Source organism: Nomascus leucogenys, chromosome 22a (genome assembly GCF_006542625.1).
Source record: "Nomascus leucogenys isolate Asia chromosome 22a, Asia_NLE_v1, whole genome shotgun sequence".
NCBI lineage: Eukaryota > Metazoa > Chordata > Mammalia > Primates > Hylobatidae > Nomascus > Nomascus leucogenys.
The window spans coordinates 53211834-53229879 of record NC_044402.1 but is presented as its reverse complement, the minus strand read 5'-3'; the positions used below and the strand labels follow the sequence as shown (position 1 = coordinate 53229879).

The window sequence follows — 18046 nt, the reverse complement described above, 5'->3', positions numbered from 1 at the left end:
AACAATGGAAAGGATAGAACTGCAAATCTCAATTCCATCAGGAAGGAAGAGAAGGTTCAGGGAGAAGATCAGGTCAGTTCTGGACATGTTAAGTTTGTGGTACTTGTACTTGGAAGTAAAAGTCTGGAGTTCCGGGAAGTGTATGATCTTGAGAGTCATCAGCACAAAGGTGGTCTTCATAGATAGTATCTGAATCTGGTAGGGAGCCAGGAGACTGGATAAGATCACCTAGGGAGAGAGAAAAATAGAAGAGGCCCAAGGAATAACCATGGACACTACAATGGTAAGAGGTTGGAGAAATGAAGAGTAACCAACAGGGAGGCAGAGAGGGAGGGGCCTGGGGCTACGGGGGGCTCCACATCTCCCAAACCATATATTTACAAATAATCTCCAAGAGTGGATTACTCTTGCTTATTTCTTTTTTTTTTTCTCACTCTGGTCTCACCTTGTCACCCTGGCTGGAGTGCAGTGGCATGATTATGGCTCGTTGCAGCCTCAACCTCCTGGGCTCAAGTGATCCTCCCACATCAGCCTCCAGAGTAGCTGGGGCAACAGGTGTGCATCACCACAGCCTGCTAATTTTTGTATTTTTTCATAGGGATGGGGTTTCCCTATGTTGCCCAGGCTGGTCTTGAACTGCTGGGATCAAGTGATTCTCCCACCTTGGCCTCCCAAAGTGCTGGGAGTGCAGGCATGGGCCACTGCTGCACCTGGCACTCTTGCTTATCTCTATGGCTACAGTGGCCTATTGCCTTCTTTGTGTTTGGACACATTATCAGGGCCAACCTCGGAGTTAACCTTAAAAGGTTAACAAGTCCCTATGACTGAAAAAAGTCCCTATGACTGTAAAAAGTCACAAGTCCCTATGATTGAAGTGTGAATAACTGACAGGTTTATCCTTCTCAGGGGGTATACAATGAAATAAAATCCCTTTAACAAAATGAATCTCTATTTGATGAAATACTGTAGGAAAAATGGTCATTTCCCAGAGGGAACTATCTGTATCCCTGGCATGCTGCAGTTCACTGTAGTGATGATGGTACCACCCTGGTCAGTATCAACCCTTGGGAAGCCATTGGGAAGGAGAAACAAGCTCTTGGGGGAGCATCAATACTGCTTTGGGCTGTAAGGTCTTAGAGGCCAGGAAAGGTATCTGGGACCCAAGCATAGCTCGTAATGCCTGAGCAGGTGCACACTGCCTTACCTTAAGCAGGATAAAGCAAGAAGTGGGCAGGCAGCTTCCCAACACTGTCTTTAAACTCAGCTTCTGCCCACCACACTTCTGGTTCCCTTCCACCTAACCACTTCTTCTCTGTCTCCGTTGCAATTTCTCCTTTTTCTCAAGCTCCAGCCTAGTGCCCCAGCCTCCTGTCCCACAAATGGTGTTAGATGGTCAACATTGCAGAAATGATGAGTTCAGTTCTTTCCACCAAGGTCTTCGTGGTTCCATGAGAAACCTGTTGTCTCTTCCTATTTTCCTTTCACTACTCACCAGCACCAAATCCCCAGTCAGCAAACCAGAGAGTACAAAAGCAGGGACTTTTACACTAGGGTTCCTCTTCCCCATACCCACAGTTGCCTCCTCAACTAAGGAAGGTGATGGGAAAATGACAATGACACCAATAGGACAATGGGGCAAAAGCATGGACAGGAAACTCACAAAAGCATGGACAGGAAACACGAATAGCCATTAAACAGTTAAAAAGAATGTTGACACTTAACAACAAATGTGCAATTTAAAGAAGCAGTAAGAGACCATTTCATCTATCAAAGTGGCAAGGATTCTAACGCAGAGGGTTGGCGAGAGTAAGGATACAGGCAGACACTACTAACTGGAGTAGAAAGGCCTGCACTGCTTTCTGGAGAATGGCTTGGCAACACATAGAGACCAAGAGCTTTAAAACAAGTCTATGCATTCACCCTTTCACTCAGTGGTTTCACTTCTAGAATTTAGCCTAAGGAAATAATTAGATAGCCATGCAAATATGTAAGTTCAAGGATATTTACCGAAGGTCCGGGCGCTGTGGCTCACACCTGTAATCCCAGCACTTTGGGAGTCCAAAAGAGGCGGGCAGATTACCTGAGGTGAGGAGTTGGAGACCAGCCTGGATAACATGGTGAAACCCCGTCTCTACTAAAAATACAAAAATCAGCCAGGCATGTGCCTGTAATCCCAGCTACTCAGGAGGCTGAGGCAGGAGTAGCTTGAACCCGGGAGGCAGAGGTTGCCGTGAACCGAGATCACACCACTGCACTCCATCCTGAACAACAGAGTGAGACTCCATCTCAAAAAAATAAAAAGAAGAAGAAAAAGAAAAAAAAAGAATATTTACCACAGCTCAGTTTATTATATGTTTAAAAATTGAAGGCCAGGTGTGGTGGTACACACCTGTAATCCCAGAGCTTTGGGAGGCCGAGGCAGGAGGGTGCCATGAGCCCAGGAATTCAAGGTTATAGTGAGCTGTGTGTGTGCCACTGCACTCCAGCCTGAATGACAGAGCAAGACCCTGTCTCTAAAAAAACAAAAAGCAAATTGAGACCCACCTAAACATGCTATAATAGGAAATTGGTTTAAATGAACTAGTAGAATACTGGGTGACCATTATAAATGATGCTGGCTCACGGGCTTCCTAATGTGATACACTGGTACTCGTGCCCAAAAATGCATAAACACCAGACATACTCAAATTTAGGAACAGTCTACAGAACAACTGACCTGTATGCTTAAAAATGCCACTATCGGCCAGCTGTGGTGGCTCACGCCTGTAATCCCAGCACTTTGGGAGGCCAAGATGGGTGGATTGCCTGAGCTCAGGAGTTTGAGACCAGCCTGGGCACCATGGTGAAACCCCGTCTCTACTAAAATACAAAAAGTCAGCCAGGTGTGGTGGTGGGCGCCTGTAATCCCAGCTACTCAGGAGGCTGAGGCATGAGAATTGCTTGAACCCAGGAGGCAGAGGTTGCAGTGAGCCAAGATCGTGCCACTGCAATCTAGCCTGGACAACAAAGCAAAACTCTGTCTCAAAAAAAAAAACAAGTCAATATAATGAAAGGCAAAGTACATTTAAGGTACTGTACTCATATTAAAGGAAACTAAAAAGACTCGACAACTAAATGCAATGCAGGATGCCAAATGAGATCCTAGACCAAGGGAAAAAATTTTCATGAAGGACATTATGGGGCAATTGGCAGTACCTGAATTTGGACTGTCAATTAGATCATAGTATTACATCAGTCTAAGTTTCCTGATTTGGATAATTGTACTATATTATGTAAAAGAATGTTTTGTTCTTAGAAAATTTGCACTGATGGATTTAAGGGTAAAGGGTATCTTGTATGCAACTTACTCTCAAATGGTTCAGAAAAAAATACAAATGTGTATTTATAGAGAAATAATGATAAAGTAAATGTGGTCAAATGATATTAGTGGATGAATCTGAGTGAAGGGTATCCTGGAATTCTTTTTAGTATTCTTGCCCCTTTCCCATGAGATTAAAAGTATTTTAAAATAAAAAGCTAAAAAAAGGAAGAAAGTGGTGCTGGCAAAGTATATTCCCCGGTAGGGGAAGGTTCTCAGCAGCAGCCATGAGTGCCTCAACACCAGGGAGAGCACAGCTGCCAGTGACAGCTTCTGCCACCCTGGACTCTCAGTTCCCTGTGCTACTAGAGGAACTCGGTGTGTGGTTGACCCCAAAGTTGTCCTGGGTTGACTCAAGAAGGTAGGATGAGCATTTTGAGGCAAAGAATTCTCTTTTGTGATTTTATTTACTCCAATTTTGCATTCTGACTGGCATTCCCCGCATCCCAAGGACCTCGACAGCGGAGGGAGGCAGAGATGGAGGAAGTGAAAACTACCCAAATTCAGTGTTTGTTACAGATAATTCAGACTGCAAAATTTAGGGTGGACTACGTTCATTTATCACTGATAATGACAGTCTTAACATTCCCCTATAACAGGAAGACCCAGATTTCCCCAAAACCAGCCAGCATCTTGCCCATTCCCCAGAAGGAGAAAAATAAGTCCTGGCAAGAGCCAAGATGAGGCCCAGAAGCCCCCTGGGTTCCTTTTGCCAAGGTGAGTCGTTTCAAATTATGACAAGTTGCAGGTTCTCTGAGAAGCATCTGTAATAACCTGGCAAATTAAGCATCCTCTCCTGGGAGGAGGAATACGGAACTCTGTAACCACCCAATACCTGTTTCCAGGTCCTGCCCCTGGCAGGAGAATTGCAAGGTGGCTGCCCTGTGCAAGGTAGCTCCCCTCCTATCATCTGCCCTCCAGGCACACCGTCCTACTTCCCCCTACTTCCCCAGGGGTTGTCAGGGACAGAAGGCCCCTCCTTCATCCCCCCTAGTGTTCCTCCACTCTTCCCCCGCCCCCCATTACTAGGGTGTCCAGGACATTGTGTGACTCAGGAAACAGCTCAGACGTGAGGCTTGCAGCAGGCCGAGGAGGAGGAAGAGGGGCAGTGGGAGCAAAGGAGGTGGCTCCTGTCCCAGTGAGAGCTCTGAGGGTCCCTGCCTGAAGAGGGACAGGGACCGGGGCTTGGAGAAGGGGCTCTGGAATGCAGCCCCCTTCACTGCTGCTGCTGCTGCTATGTGTCTCAGTGGTCATAACCAGAGGTGAGGCATGGCGTGGGTGAGGTGGGGGGACCCATCTCCCTTAGGAGGATGTCCAGTGGGGTGGGGGAAGAGGGCCAAGCCCCAGGCTGTGTGAGGGATGCTGGATGGAGGAGATTCTCACTGCCCAAATAGAGACGGCCTCCAGGGAAAGACGGCTCTGCCCATGGAGCTGCTTTGGGCCTGGTGCCAGGGGTGGTGACTGCTGGGGGATGGGTGAGAGGGTGCCCACCTCCAGGAAGAACCTCGTCAGCACTGGCACTGGAGGACTTTTGCAGCCATAGGGAAGAGGGGAAGAGGGAACACACTGACCACCTGCTTGGGGAAGAGATGAGAGGGAAGCAGGAGATGGGGACATGAAAGGTCAGGCCTACTAAGTCCCTTTCTTAGTCTAGCTGTCCCCACCCCCCGGATGGCTCAATGCTGGGCCTTTCCGGGAGGAAATCTCTTCGAAGTCTCAGCCATTCACCTCCCGGGAGCCACCTCCGCCCCTCTTCTGACCCCTGTTGTCTTGCTTCCGAGAGATGGAGTCTGAGCCTGGACTTGGGAGGCCAGAGAATAAACAGGAAAGGGGGGTAGGGATTAGTAACTGGGATGGAGGGCACTGGGGCTGGGGCTGGGTACCATGTGGAGAGTGGGGACAGGTGTGAAGAAGAGGTGGTTTAGAGCACCTGTGGGAGCTGCTGTGCTCAGGAGCACCTAGAAGAGGAAAGGTGGAGGCACAGCACCTAGGGCTTCCAGCGCGCCTGCCTCTCCACCCTCAGGGCTGCTGTGTGGGAGTTTCCCAGAACCCTGTGCCAATGGAGGCACCTGCCTGAGCCTGTCTCTGGGACAAGGGACCTGCCAGTGAGTGTACCTTGCAGGAGTGGGAGACTGGAGAGAAAGGGGGAGGGAGAGCAGTGGGGGAGAGGTGAGGAAGTGAGACCAAAGAAGAAACGGAGGAAGTGAAGGAGATGAAGGGAAACAAATGAAGGCAGAGGAGGGAGTGGGCAAGAATAGGAAGAGGGACCAGTGATGTGAGTTTTCCTCTCCTCCCCTGCCCAGGTGTGCCCCTGGCTTCCTGGGTGAGACGTGCCAGTTTCCTGACCCCTGCCAGAACGCCCAGCTCTGCCAAAATGGAGGCAGCTGCCAAGCCCTGCTTCCCGCTCCCCTAGGGCTCCCCAGCTCTCCCTCTCCATTGACACCCAGCTTCTTGTGCACTTGCCTCCCTGGCTTCACTGGTGAGAGATGCCAGGCCCAGCTTGAAGGCCCTTGTCCTCCCTCCTTCTGTTCCAAAAGGGGCCGCTGCCACATCCAGGCCTCAGGCCGCCCACAGTGCTCCTGCATGCCTGGATGGACAGGTAAGTGCTGCTGGGGGCGGCCAGGAGGGGACAGGCAGAAGCAACGGGCTAGGCTGTGGGTGGGGAAGATGGAACTGGAGCCTGAGAAACTGCAAGCCGTTTGAAGACAGAAGCCATGAGAATCAACATGCCAATTCTTGGCAATCCACTTACCCACGACCAACATTCAGCAGCAGGGTTGTACTGATTGCTAAAATGTTAAAATATTTCCAGATTAAGGGTGCCATGAGCCCCCTTTGTGCACCATCCTGATGCCTATCCTAGCCCCCTTAATCTCCCCCCTGCCTAGCAGCTAGAGGGTCATTGCTCTGCATACCAGGGGTCCTCCAGGCTTTTGCATTCTGAACATCTGAATGGCTCCCATTCTGAGTGGAGGGAGCCATTATATTACCTGAGAAAACTGCAGTGGTGGGAGGCGCACCGGGAAGGAGGGATGTGACCCAGAGAGTGGAGTGGGGGCCGACCCAGGAGGAGGGGTGTAACCCTGGGGCAAGCTTAGTGCTTCAGACTAGGGGCTCTGCGCCAGCCCCTGGATCCAAATGCCAGCTCTGCCACTGACCAGCTACATGACCTCATATAAGATATTTTAGCTTTCTGGTGTTCGGTTGTCAGCTGACAAACAGGGAGAGTAATGGTCACACTTCATAAGGTTGCTGAGAGGACACAAGGGGCCAATGCTCAGGAAGTGCTTGCTCAGCTCAGCACCTGGCACCTCCACTGCTGCCGCCATTACCACTGGTGCACATGGACTGTGAAGTGAATCTCCTGGTGCCTAAACCCACTTAAAGTTTAGGAAATCAGGATCAGAAAGGCAAAGTGGCTCACCCAAGGGTATACAACCAGTTGTGGCACAGCAAGGTGCCACCTGAGTCTCCTGCCTGCAGACGTGGGGTGCTTTTCACCTCCCCCAAGATCACCCACATCCGATTTTCTCAGGCAAGGCCAATTTGCAATACTCTCATCATCACTTTAGAAGATATGGTCACTCCAGATAGACCCTCCCAAGCCATGACATCGCTGAGAGCAGGGGTGATGGAACAGAGCAAAGAGAGTGTGGTAATAAAGGGAAGGAAATATGAAAATGAGACCCAGAGATAATCCAGAATGAGCACTGGGTAACCTCAGATGGGCTAGAATTCATTCAATGCTAGAAACGGCTCCCTCTGTCCTCTGCCTCAGGTGAGCAATGCCAGCTTCGGGACTTCTGCTCAGCCAACCCATGTGTTAATGGAGGGGTGTGTCTGGCCACGTACCCCCAGATCCAGTGCCACTGCCCATCAGGCTTCGAGGGCCATGCCTGTGAACGTGATGTCAACGAGTGCTTCCAGGACCCAGGACCCTGCCCCAAAGGCACCTCCTGCCATAACACCCTGGGCTCCTTCCAGTGCCTCTGCCCTGTGGGGCGGGAGGGTCCACGTTGTGAGCTGCGGGCAGGACCCTGCCCTCCTAGGGGCTGTTCGAATGGGGGCACCTGCCAGCTGATGCCAGGGAAAGACTCCACCTTTCACCTCTGCCTCTGTCCTCCAGGTGTGTCCTCACAGGGGATCTCCGGCCGCCCCTCTCTCTGGGCAGGGCAGGATGTCTCCCTTGGATCCCCCTCCCCCAGCTGATCCCATGACCCTGTCAGGTTTCATAGGCCCGGACTGTGAGGTGAATCCAGACAACTGTGTCAGCCACCAATGTCAGAATGGGGGCACTTGCCAGGATGGGCTGGACACCTACACCTGCCTCTGCCCAGAAACCTGGACAGGTGAGTTGTTTAAGCCACATTCATGACACCCATGGCCCAGAGAGTTGGCCCCTGGCCTCCCCTACTCACAGGGCTCCCAACCTTAGCCCTTGTTCCCTTCCCAACCCCCTGCAGGCTGGGATTGCTCCGAAGACGTGGATGAGTGTGAGACCCAGGGTGCCCCTCACTGCAGAAACGGGGGCACCTGCCAGAACTCTGCTGGGAGCTTTCACTGCGTGTGCGTGAGTGGCTGGGGGGGCACAAGCTGTGAGGAGAACCTGGATGACTGTATTGCTGCCACCTGTGCCCCGGGATCCACCTGCATTGACCGGGTGGGCTCTTTCTCCTGCCTCTGCCCACCTGGACGCACAGGTATGGGGGTAGAGGGTATCAGGAGGTGGGAGGTAGAGAAGGAGGGTGAGAGAAGCACCAGGAGGACTGCTAGGAGCTTCAAGTGGCCTCTGAGAGCCTCACCCCCTCTTACCCCTCCAGGACTCCTGTGCCACTTGGAAGACATGTGTCTGAGCCAGCCGTGCCATGGGGATGCCCAGTGCAGCACCAACCCCCTCACAGGCTCCACACTCTGCCTGTGTCAGCCTGGCTATTCGGGGCCCACCTGCCACCAGGACCTGGACGAGTGTCTGATGGGTGAGGCCACTCCCACTTCAGAGCCTCTCTGAGCCTCAGACAGGCCTCTGCACTGAAGACAGAAAAGGGCAGATTGCTTTTCCAATTAAAAAACCAAACATCTTTTTCCTCGAATTTGCCCAGATTTGGCATCTCTTGCCTACATGACCCTCTCTCCAATGCTCAGCCCCTCAGTCCCCATGAATTTGGTCCCTTATTTCCTCTCCATCTTAAAGACACAAGCCCCTTCCCCAATTTGGTCTCGTCTGCCACATGCAGGCCCCCACACCTTCCCTGACAGTCTGACCTCCTTGCCCTTCCCGCCCTGACCCCTGTGGACTCCCAGCTCTTCTCTCCTCCCAGCCCAACAAGGTCCAAGTCCCTGTGAACATGGTGGTTCCTGCCTCAACACTCCTGGCTCCTTCAACTGCCTCTGTCCACCTGGCTACACGGGCTCCCGTTGTGAGGCTGATCACAATGAGTGCCTCTCCCAGCCCTGCCACCCAGGGAGCACCTGTCTGGACCTGCTTGCCACCTTTCACTGCCTCTGCCCACCAGGTACCAGCTGGGTGGGGCCTTGGGTGGGGAAAACAGGGAACTAGTCCTGAACTCACTAGGAATGCCCCCTCCAGAGTAAGGACAGCCTCAGGCCAATTGGCATAAGTTACCACAGATGCTTCTCTCTCTACCCCCAGATGAAAACCCAGGGACAGCCGTGACCCCTAGGAGAAAGCTTACCACAGATGGTAGTGAGGTTATGCATTCCTCAATTTGGGGGGGAGCTGCCATTCATTTCATGGTCATCATAGAGGCTGCACAACCTGGTCCACTGTACAGCCCAGCAAGAGAGGGTAGAAGAGCAGTTCATAAACTTTCTGTGCCGCAGCCTTTGCTCAGGTCAACCCAGAATGCTCCCTCTAATCATAGAAACTCTCCCATGTAGAGATTCAAGGTAATCCCTTAAAATCCCAGAAGCCCTGTGACACAACAGGAAAATCTGGTACAACAAGAAAAAAATTGCTGCAAGACAGCACCGACCTCCAGGCTAGTTTTAAGGGGGAAAAGCCACCCCAGGGAGAGAGCAACAGAGCCGACATCAAGGAGCTGAATGAAATCAGAAAAACAATCGCCAACTTTATGCCAGGTACTGTCTGAGCAACTTACAGGCATTGTCTCATCTACTTATTACAATAACCCTATGAGGTCAGCACTGCCCATTTTATAACTGAAGAAACTGAGGCACAGAGAGTTTAAGTGACTTGTCCAAGGTCACCCAGCTAGCAAGTGGCAGAGCTGAGATTCAAACCAAGGGCTTCAACAATTATAACTGCTACCCCATATTGACTTTCTAAACTGAGCGGCACCCAAAGATACTGGCTGTGGTCACCGCACAGACAATCATAGAGGAATAAGAGAAAACGGTTCGGTAACCCAAGGGACAACGTTGTAGATATCAAGGAGCTTCAGAAGCAGACTCCTCAGGCAAGAAGAGAAAGGAAGCCAAGGTCCAGAGGTTGATCCCACCTCAATTCAGGATGAGACAGTGGAGACCAGGATGAACCCGAAGCAACGGGACAAATATAGGAGCAACAAGCTTCCCAGATGCACTTCAAATTCCTCCACTTTGGGATCTCCGTTCTCCCTGGCATGGAGGCCCACCCAGGCAGAACAAGAGGCGGGACTCATTCTCCAAGCCAATTTGTTCCTATTTGTACCCTGAGGTCCTCCAGGCTGATCAGCCTGCCCTGGTGAGCCCCGCCCTCTATATACACAGGAATGACCACAAAAAAGCCTTGCAGTCCTCCCGCAGGTCCCCAGCAAGCACTCTGTTCCCTGGCCTTTCACATCTCAAGGAGCAGGGCCACACACTGCAAAGCAGCGGGGCCTCAGGGTTCATCTTGTTCAACCCCATGCAGAAAGCACCTCGGGGGAGGACCGCCTGAGCAGGGCAAGTCAGGAGCAGGGCCAATTCTAGAACACCGGTCTCCCAGGCAGACCTGGCTGAGCCACAGCCCTCATGACCCCCATGTCCCCAGGCTTAGAAGGGCAGCTCTGTGAGGTGGAGACCAACGAGTGTGCCTCAGCTCCCTGCCTGAACCACGCGGATTGCCATGACCTGCTCAACGGCTTCCAGTGCATCTGCCTGCCTGGTGAGTACAGATGCCTCTCTGGCCACCCTCAGACCCCAGGCCTCTGAACCTGCAGAGTTCAGGCCCAGCAATCACCCAAGGCCTCTTGAAGCTCTCTCTAGCCTAGCCAAGGAGTCCTCCAAATCTGTCTTCGCTCCCCAAAATCTCTACTGTTATATCCCCAAATCTTCCCTTGCTTACTTGCCCATTCTCATCTCTGTCCTGCCAAATCACCCAAAGATCCCTCCTTTCCAGCCCTCCTGCACAGCCTCTGTGTATGCATGTTGAGGTCCCAGGCTGGTCTTGGCACTCTCATCATAAACTCAGGGAAAGCTGCCCCAAGCCTTTCTTCTCCAGCCTCACCGGACACCCTTCTGTCCCCTGCTATTATAATAACTACATTTATTCACCACTTACTCCAGGCTAGCCATTTGGCTGAGTACTTTTCAGGGTTATGTCATTTAATCTTTTTAACAGTACTATGAGGTAGGTTCCATTATTATTACCCTTTTACACAGAACGAACAGGAAACTGGGGCCTAGAGGGTTGACCAGCTTGCCCAAAGTGACACAGCTGGCAGGTGACTGAGCTTCACCTTTTCTGCATCACTCTCCTGTCACCCCACGCCCACCTGCCCTAGGTGTCTTCTCTGGGAAGCTCTGCAAGTTCACCTTTCCTGGCAAGGGAAGGCGCCATGCTGTGCCTCCCTCGATGACCTTGGCCTCCTCTCCCCACCCACTTCCGCCCCACCAGGATTCGCTGGCACCCGATGTGAGGAGGATATCAATGAGTGCAGAAGCTCTCCCTGTGCCAATGGTGGGCAGTGCCAGGACCAGCCTGGAGCCTTCCACTGCAAATGTCTCCCAGGTAAACTGGGGCACACACTGTGGGGGACAGCAGGGGCAGGAGGCAGACATCCGTGCAGGTCCCTGACCTTCCTGCTGTGCCACAGGCTTTGAAGGGCCACGCTGTCAAACAGAGGTGGATGAGTGCCTGAGTGACCCATGTCCCGTTGGAGCCAGCTGCCTTGATCTTCCAAGAGCCTTCTTTTGCCTCTGCCCCTCTGGTTTCACAGGTTAGCAGGGGAAGCATTGGAGAGAACTGGCAGAAAATTTTATTCCATTTGGGTTGGGGCAGAGTTCATTGGTGGGTGTTTGATGGTTGGGATGTGAGAATAGAATAAGAATGGTATCCCTTAAAGTTATATTTAGTGTAAAACCTGCACAATTGTACAACCATGGGGACAAGGGCAGGGGTTACCATAGGGCCCACATGGGCCCAATGTAAATGGTGTGATTGCGGCTTGGGAGCAGGGGATGGGGCTCAAAGAAAAGGCATTGACTTGCTTATTCAGCAAGCACTTACTAAGTGCCTACTATGCCAGATACAGAGGCAAACCTGAGTAAGACAGTTGCCATCCTCATGTGACTTCAAGTCTAATACAGAGAGACCAACAAGTCTCCTGTTGGTTATAGCCCACAGAGGTGCTCTGAGAGAAAAATGTGCAGGATGTTACAAGAGCACAGAGGACCAGCCAACCCAGACTAAAAATGGAGGAGGTGATGGCTGAGATGAGTCTTGAAAGATAAGCAGAGGCTGGGCGCGGTGGCTCATGCCTGTAGTCCCAGCACTTTGGGAAGCCGAGGCGGGTGAATCACCCGAGATTAGGAGTTCGAGACCAGCCTGGCCAACATGGTGAAACCTCATCTCTATTAAAAATACAAAAATTACACTTTGGGAGGCCGAGGTGGGTGGATCATGAAGTCAGGAGATCGAGACTATACTGGCTAACACGGTGAAACCCCGTCTCAACTAAAAATACAAAAAATTAACCAGGCGTGGTGGCGGGCGCCTATAGTCCCAGCTACTCAGGAGGCTGAGGCAGGAGAATGGCGTGAACCCAGGAGGCGGAGCTTGCAGTGAGCCGAGATCGCGCCACTGCACTCCAGCCTGGGTGAAAGAGCAAGATTCCATCTCAAAAAAAAAATAAAAAATAAAAAAATTAGCCGGGCATGGTGGCGGGCGCCTGTAATCCCAGCTACTGGGGAGGCTGAGGCAGAATAGCTTGAACCCAGGAAGCAGTGGTTACAGCCAGCCGAGATCACTCCACCGCACTCCAGCCTGGATGACAGAGCAAGATTCCATCTCAAAAAAAAAAAAAAAAAGAAGGAAGGAAGGAAGGAAGGAAGGAGGAAGGAAGGAAGGAAGGAAGGAAGGAAGGAAGGAAGGAAGGAAGGAAGGAAGGAAGGGGAAGGGAAGGGAAGGGAAGGAAGGAAGGAAGGAAGGAAGGAAGGGAAGGAAGGGTAGGAAATGAAGGAAAGGAGGAAATAAGGAAAAGAGAGAAAGAAAAAATGATGGATGGGCAGGAGTTTGTCTAAATAGAGTGCCAGATAGCATGTTTTAGCTGGAGATAACTGCATGTGCAAAGACACAGATGGAAGAAAAGCCCACCCCATTTAAGGAACTATAAGAAAGCCAGAGTTAAGGGTACAGCAAGGCAAAGATGAGAAACGCAGCTGTTGTACAAATGTCATGTCCTGCGGGACTGTGCATATCATTCTGAGAAAGTTAAACAATATCTTTTTTTTTTTTTTTTTTTTGAGACGGACTCTTGCTCTGTGCCCCAGGCTGGAGTGCAGTGGCGCGATCTCGGCTCACTGCAAGCTCCGCCTCCCGGGTTCACGCCATTCTCTCAGTCAAGTAGCTGGACTACAGGCGCCCCAACACCCGGCTAATTTTTTTTTTTTTAGTAGGACGGGTTTCACTGTGTTAGCCAGGATGGTCTCCTGACCCATGTCCGCCCGCCCGCCTCCCAAGTGCTGGATTACAGGCTGAGACCGGCAATAAACAATATTAAAGCAAAGGAATTGAAGGACAGGTTCATGGGTTCATGGGGAGTGAGTAAGGCAAGCATAAGAAGTGGCTTTTGGCCCAATGAAGGATGTGGAGGAGCTGTTTTCTTTTTGACCCATCTTCCCATCCCAGGCCAGCTCTGTGAGGTTCCCCTGTGTGCTCCCAACCTGTGCCAGCCCAAGCAGATATGTAAGGACCAGAAAGACAAGGCCAACTGCCTCTGTCCTGATGGAAGCCCTGGCTGTGCCCCACCTGAGGACAACTGCACCTGCCACCATGGGCACTGCCAGAGGTAACATCTTCCAGGACTTCCCCATCTGCCCCCTCCTTTGGGCTCCCTTCGCTAGGACAGAAGAAGACAGCCAGTGAGATGTAGGTCTGTGAGAAATGACCAGTGAGGAAAAGGAAGGAGATGGCAAAGTTCTTGGGGCAAGGCAGTGGGAGGGTCAACTGGTAAGTGTTATCCAAGGAGAAGAGAGTCCACAAAAACTGGTGGAAACAGAGGACCAGGGGGTCAGAGCAGAAAGAAGAGCATTAAATCCCAGGGCGAATTAATCATTCATTAGAAAAATATCTGCTGAGGCCAGGCACAGTGCTGATTACGGTCTCATGCTGGTAATCCCAGCACTTTGGGAGGCCGAGGTGGGCAGATCACCTGAGATCAGCAGTTCAACACCAGCCTGGCCAACATGGTGAAACCCTGTAGCTACTGAAAATGCAAAAATTAGCTGGGCATGGTGGCACACCTGTAATCCCAGCTACTTGGGAGGCTGAAGCGGAAGGATCGCTTGAACCCAAGAGGCGGAGGTTGCAGTGAGCCAAGATCATGCCACTGCACTCCAGCCTAGGTGACAGAGCAAGACTCCGTCTCAAAAAAAAAAAAATCTGCTGAGCACCTACTTTGTGTGGCTACCGTTCCAGGCCCTGGGGGAAACACAAAGCAAAAGAGATAAAGCAACTGCTCTCATGGAGCTTTCATTCTAATGAAGAAAGACAGAAAATAAGCAAGTTACACAAAGAATATATATAATATATTATTATATAATATATATTATATATATGCACATATCTAGTTGGAGAAAATGAGCAGGTGTTGGGGAGGATGTGGGCGGTGCTGAGAGCAAAGTCACCGAAGAAAGAGGCCAGAATCTCAGGGCCAAAAGAAGAAGTCATAAGGGTCCAGGCAGCAGGGAGGGGAACAGATGCAGTAGGAGAAGAGAAAAACCCTCCCCTTTCGCTTTACAACCAGATCCTCATGTGTGTGTGACGTGGGTTGGACGGGGCCAGAGTGTGAGGCAGAGCTAGGGGGCTGCATCTCTGCACCCTGTGCCCATGGGGGGACCTGCTACCCGCAGGCCTCTGGCTACAACTGCACCTGCCCTACAGGCTACACAGGTGAGACCCTCCCTAAACCATATACACCCTGTGCTGGTCACCCCCTAACTCAAGGATAAGGCAGGTGACCACGGGCCCTGAGCCTCAGTCACCACTAAGGAGAACTGGGCTGCAGGGGACACGGGTGATGTGTGGGAGGTAGTGAGAAAGGAGGTTGATGGGAGAGAATAATAGGGTTGGGGATGAGGAAGGGAAGGAAAAGGAAAGAGGAGGAGAGTGGAGGGAGGGAAGGAGGACACCCTTTCTCAGTCCCCACCTGTTTCCTTCAGGACCCACCTGTAGTGAGGAGATGACAGCTTGTCACTCAGGGCCATGTCTCAATGGTGGCTCCTGCAACCCTAGCCCTGGAGGCTACTACTGCACCTGCCCTCCAAGCCACACAGGGACCCAGTGCCAAACCAGCACTGACTACTGTGTGTCTGGTGAGTGCCCACTGTGTCATGGGGCTGGAGGCCACAGGAGAATGGAGGAACTGGGGAGAGTATGCTTGTGTCATATTTTTTAAACTTTAATTGGACAGACCAGCCTGGGAAGCATAATGAAACTCCATCTCTAAATTAGCTGGGCACACAGTGGCTAAGGCCTGTAGTCTCAGATACTCGGTAGGCTGAGGTGGGAGGATGACTTGAGCCCAGAAGGTTGAGGCTGCAGTGAGCTGTGATGGCACCACCGCCTGAGTAACAGAGCAAGACCCTATCTAAAAAAAATAAAATATCATATAAATAAAAATTAATTGGATGGCAGTGAGCTGTTGTTTTGATGGGGGCGTGTATGTCCTATGTACAGTGTGACTGAGGTCACAGGCCAGGTTACAGGCAAGGAACCCAAACCCTCACAGCCTCCTCTCTCCAGCCCCGTGCTTCAATGGGGGTACCTGTGTGAACAGGCCTGGCACCTTCTCCTGCCTCTGTGCCATGGGCTTCCAGGGCCCGCGCTGTGAAGGAAAGATCCGCCCCAGCTGTGCAGACAGGTGAGCAGGGCCCAAAGACCCCTAGAAGGGAGAAAGCTCCTCAGCCTTCCCACCCCTCCTGTCATCTCCCCCTGGGCTCCAGGCTGCCTCCCACCCCACACCTCTCGTTCCGCCTTCCCTCCTGGCTTGCCACCTCCCTGTGGTTGCCTCCCGACAACATCACACACTACCTTCCCCTTGTTTCCTGAACTTCTTCCTATCATGCCCTGTCTCTGTCTTGTTCAGCCCCTGTAGGAATAGGGCAACCTGCCAGGACAGCCCTCAGGGTCCCCGCTGCCTCTGCCCCACTGGCTACACCGGAGGCAGCTGCCAGGTGAGGGCCATTGAAGCCAGGCGTGCTGAGAAGGGAAGTGGCTGGGAGGGAAACCAGGGAGGGTCACCTGGTCCCAGCCATTCAGGAGAAAGTTTTTGAAGTAAGGGATTTCGAAGAGCTGGAGTGGACAGAGGACCATCTCTGGGCTGGGAATCTGATGCTGTGTCCTGCCTCACGCTCCCTCCCACCCCTCAGACTCTGATGGACTTATGTGCCCAGAAGCCCTGCCCACGCAATTCCCACTGCCTCCAGACTGGGCCCTCCTTCCACTGCTTGTGCCTCCAGGGATGGACCGGGCCTCTCTGCAACCTTCCACTGTCCTCCTGCCAGAAGGCTGCGCTGAGCCAAGGTAACCAACCCCAGCACTGACTGGAGAGCAGATGAAGAAAACATGGGTGTTCTCACCTGCCCCATTCCTGCGGGCTTCCACACAACCTTTGGCCAAAACAACCACCTGAGAATCAAAACCACACAGACAAATCAGTTCTTGATTGCACAGGTGTTGAACTGTGCAATCAGAGAAGCCTAACACAATTCCTGTTACCTCATTTAACACAATTCAAGCAACACCAACCAGCCCATTCCACAGGATTCCAGTTTAACCCAACCATGAGGGACATGACTCAACGTGGAGCAACTCAACTCTGTTCTGATCACCATAACCCAGGCAGAGTGGACCACACTTAATCCAGCTACACTCAACGCATTTCACCCCACCCCACTCACTTCGATGTCACACCAACCTCTTTGTAAAATAACACTAAAATAAGGTTTGATATGAGAAGAGCTCAGGAAAGAGACTATGATGGAGTTAAGGGATAGCTGATGGGAATCACAGGGAGAGAATATTAAAGGAATGCAGAACTCAGGGGACAGACTTAAGCCACATGTCCTCACCTGAGGCATACCTTGAATTATTTCTTGCTCAAGTCTTGTTTTAAGCCAAGAAAACAGTTGCTTTAACACTATGATAAGCTTTAGAGGTATGTCTCCAATATTCTGGCAGAAAGGGTGAGGAGAGAGGTAAAACTCATTCTAATTTCTTCAGTGCCAGGAGTTATTAACTCCTTGGGCCCAGACCAGTCTCCACCCAGGAATGTTAGTGGTCCCCAAGGTAAAGGCCTCTACACCCAGAGATTGGGCCCTGAATATATCCTTCCTCCTCCCCACTTACCTTATTTTTTTTTTTTTTTTTTGAGATGGAGTCCCAGTCTGTCACCCAGGGTGGAGTGCAGTGGCACGATTTCAGCTCACTGCAACCTCCACCTCCTAGGTTCAAGTGATTCTCCTGCCTCAGCTTCCCAAGTAGCTGGGATTCGTGTGCCACCATACTCAGCTAATTTTTTTTTTGAATTTTTAGTAGAGATGGGGTTTCATCATGTTGGCCAGACTGGTCTCGAACTCCTAACCTCAGTGATCCACCCGTCTCAGCCTCCCAAAGTGCTGGGATTACAGGTGTGAGCCACCGTGCCCGGCCACATCCCCACTTAGCGCTTTTGTTTGTTTGTTTTTTTGAGATGGAGTCTTGCCCTATAGCCCAGGCTGGAGTGCAATGGCACGATTTTGGCTCACTACAACCTGTGCCACCCAGGTTCAAGTGATTCTCTCTGCCTCAGCCTCCCAAGTAGCTGGGATTACAGGCGCCTGCCACAACGCCCGACCAATTTTTTGTATTTTTAGTAGAGACGGGGTTTCACCATGTTTGCCAGGCTGGTCTCAAACTCCTGACCTGGTGATCCACCTGCCTCGGCCTCCCAAAGTGCTGGGATTACAGGCGTGAGCCACGGCGCCCAGCCCCCACTTATCTTTGTATATCCCTGTTTGTCTCTCTCCCCAGGCATAGACATCTCTTCGCTTTGCCACAATGGAGGCCTCTGTGTCGACAGCGGCCCCTCCTATTTCTGCCGCTGCCCCCCTGGATTCCAAGGCAGCCTGTGCCAGGATCCTGTGAACCCATGTGAGTCCAGGCCTTGCCAGAATGGTGCCACCTGCATGGCCCAGCCCAGTGGGTATCTCTGCCAGGTGAGAGGGTCTGCAGGAGAAGGGGGAGGAAAGACAAGGGTGGGCTGGATG

General features: G+C 51.7%; 1 protein-coding gene across 1 annotated transcript in view; it reads left to right on the top strand.

The window, feature by feature from the left end:
• Window positions 1–4413: 4413 nt before the first annotated feature.
• The window catches only part of NOTCH4 (notch receptor 4), a 29181-nt gene continuing 15548 nt past the window's right edge, over window positions 4414–18046 (top strand). Inside the window, exons 1-18 of the mRNA XM_030803336.1 lie at window positions 4414–4620; window positions 5382–5463; window positions 5662–5957; window positions 7137–7484; window positions 7585–7707; window positions 7822–8058; window positions 8179–8334; window positions 8677–8871; window positions 10350–10463; window positions 11196–11309; window positions 11395–11517; window positions 13428–13587; window positions 14545–14690; window positions 14960–15112; window positions 15543–15660; window positions 15886–15973; window positions 16169–16322; window positions 17811–17995. Coding sequence (XP_030659196.1) covers window positions 4563–4620; window positions 5382–5463; window positions 5662–5957; window positions 7137–7484; window positions 7585–7707; window positions 7822–8058; window positions 8179–8334; window positions 8677–8871; window positions 10350–10463; window positions 11196–11309; window positions 11395–11517; window positions 13428–13587; window positions 14545–14690; window positions 14960–15112; window positions 15543–15660; window positions 15886–15973; window positions 16169–16322; window positions 17811–17995 — 2850 coding nt within the window. The 5' untranslated portion in view covers window positions 4414–4562. The remainder of the gene's footprint in view (window positions 4621–5381; window positions 5464–5661; window positions 5958–7136; window positions 7485–7584; window positions 7708–7821; window positions 8059–8178; window positions 8335–8676; window positions 8872–10349; window positions 10464–11195; window positions 11310–11394; window positions 11518–13427; window positions 13588–14544; window positions 14691–14959; window positions 15113–15542; window positions 15661–15885; window positions 15974–16168; window positions 16323–17810; window positions 17996–18046) is intronic.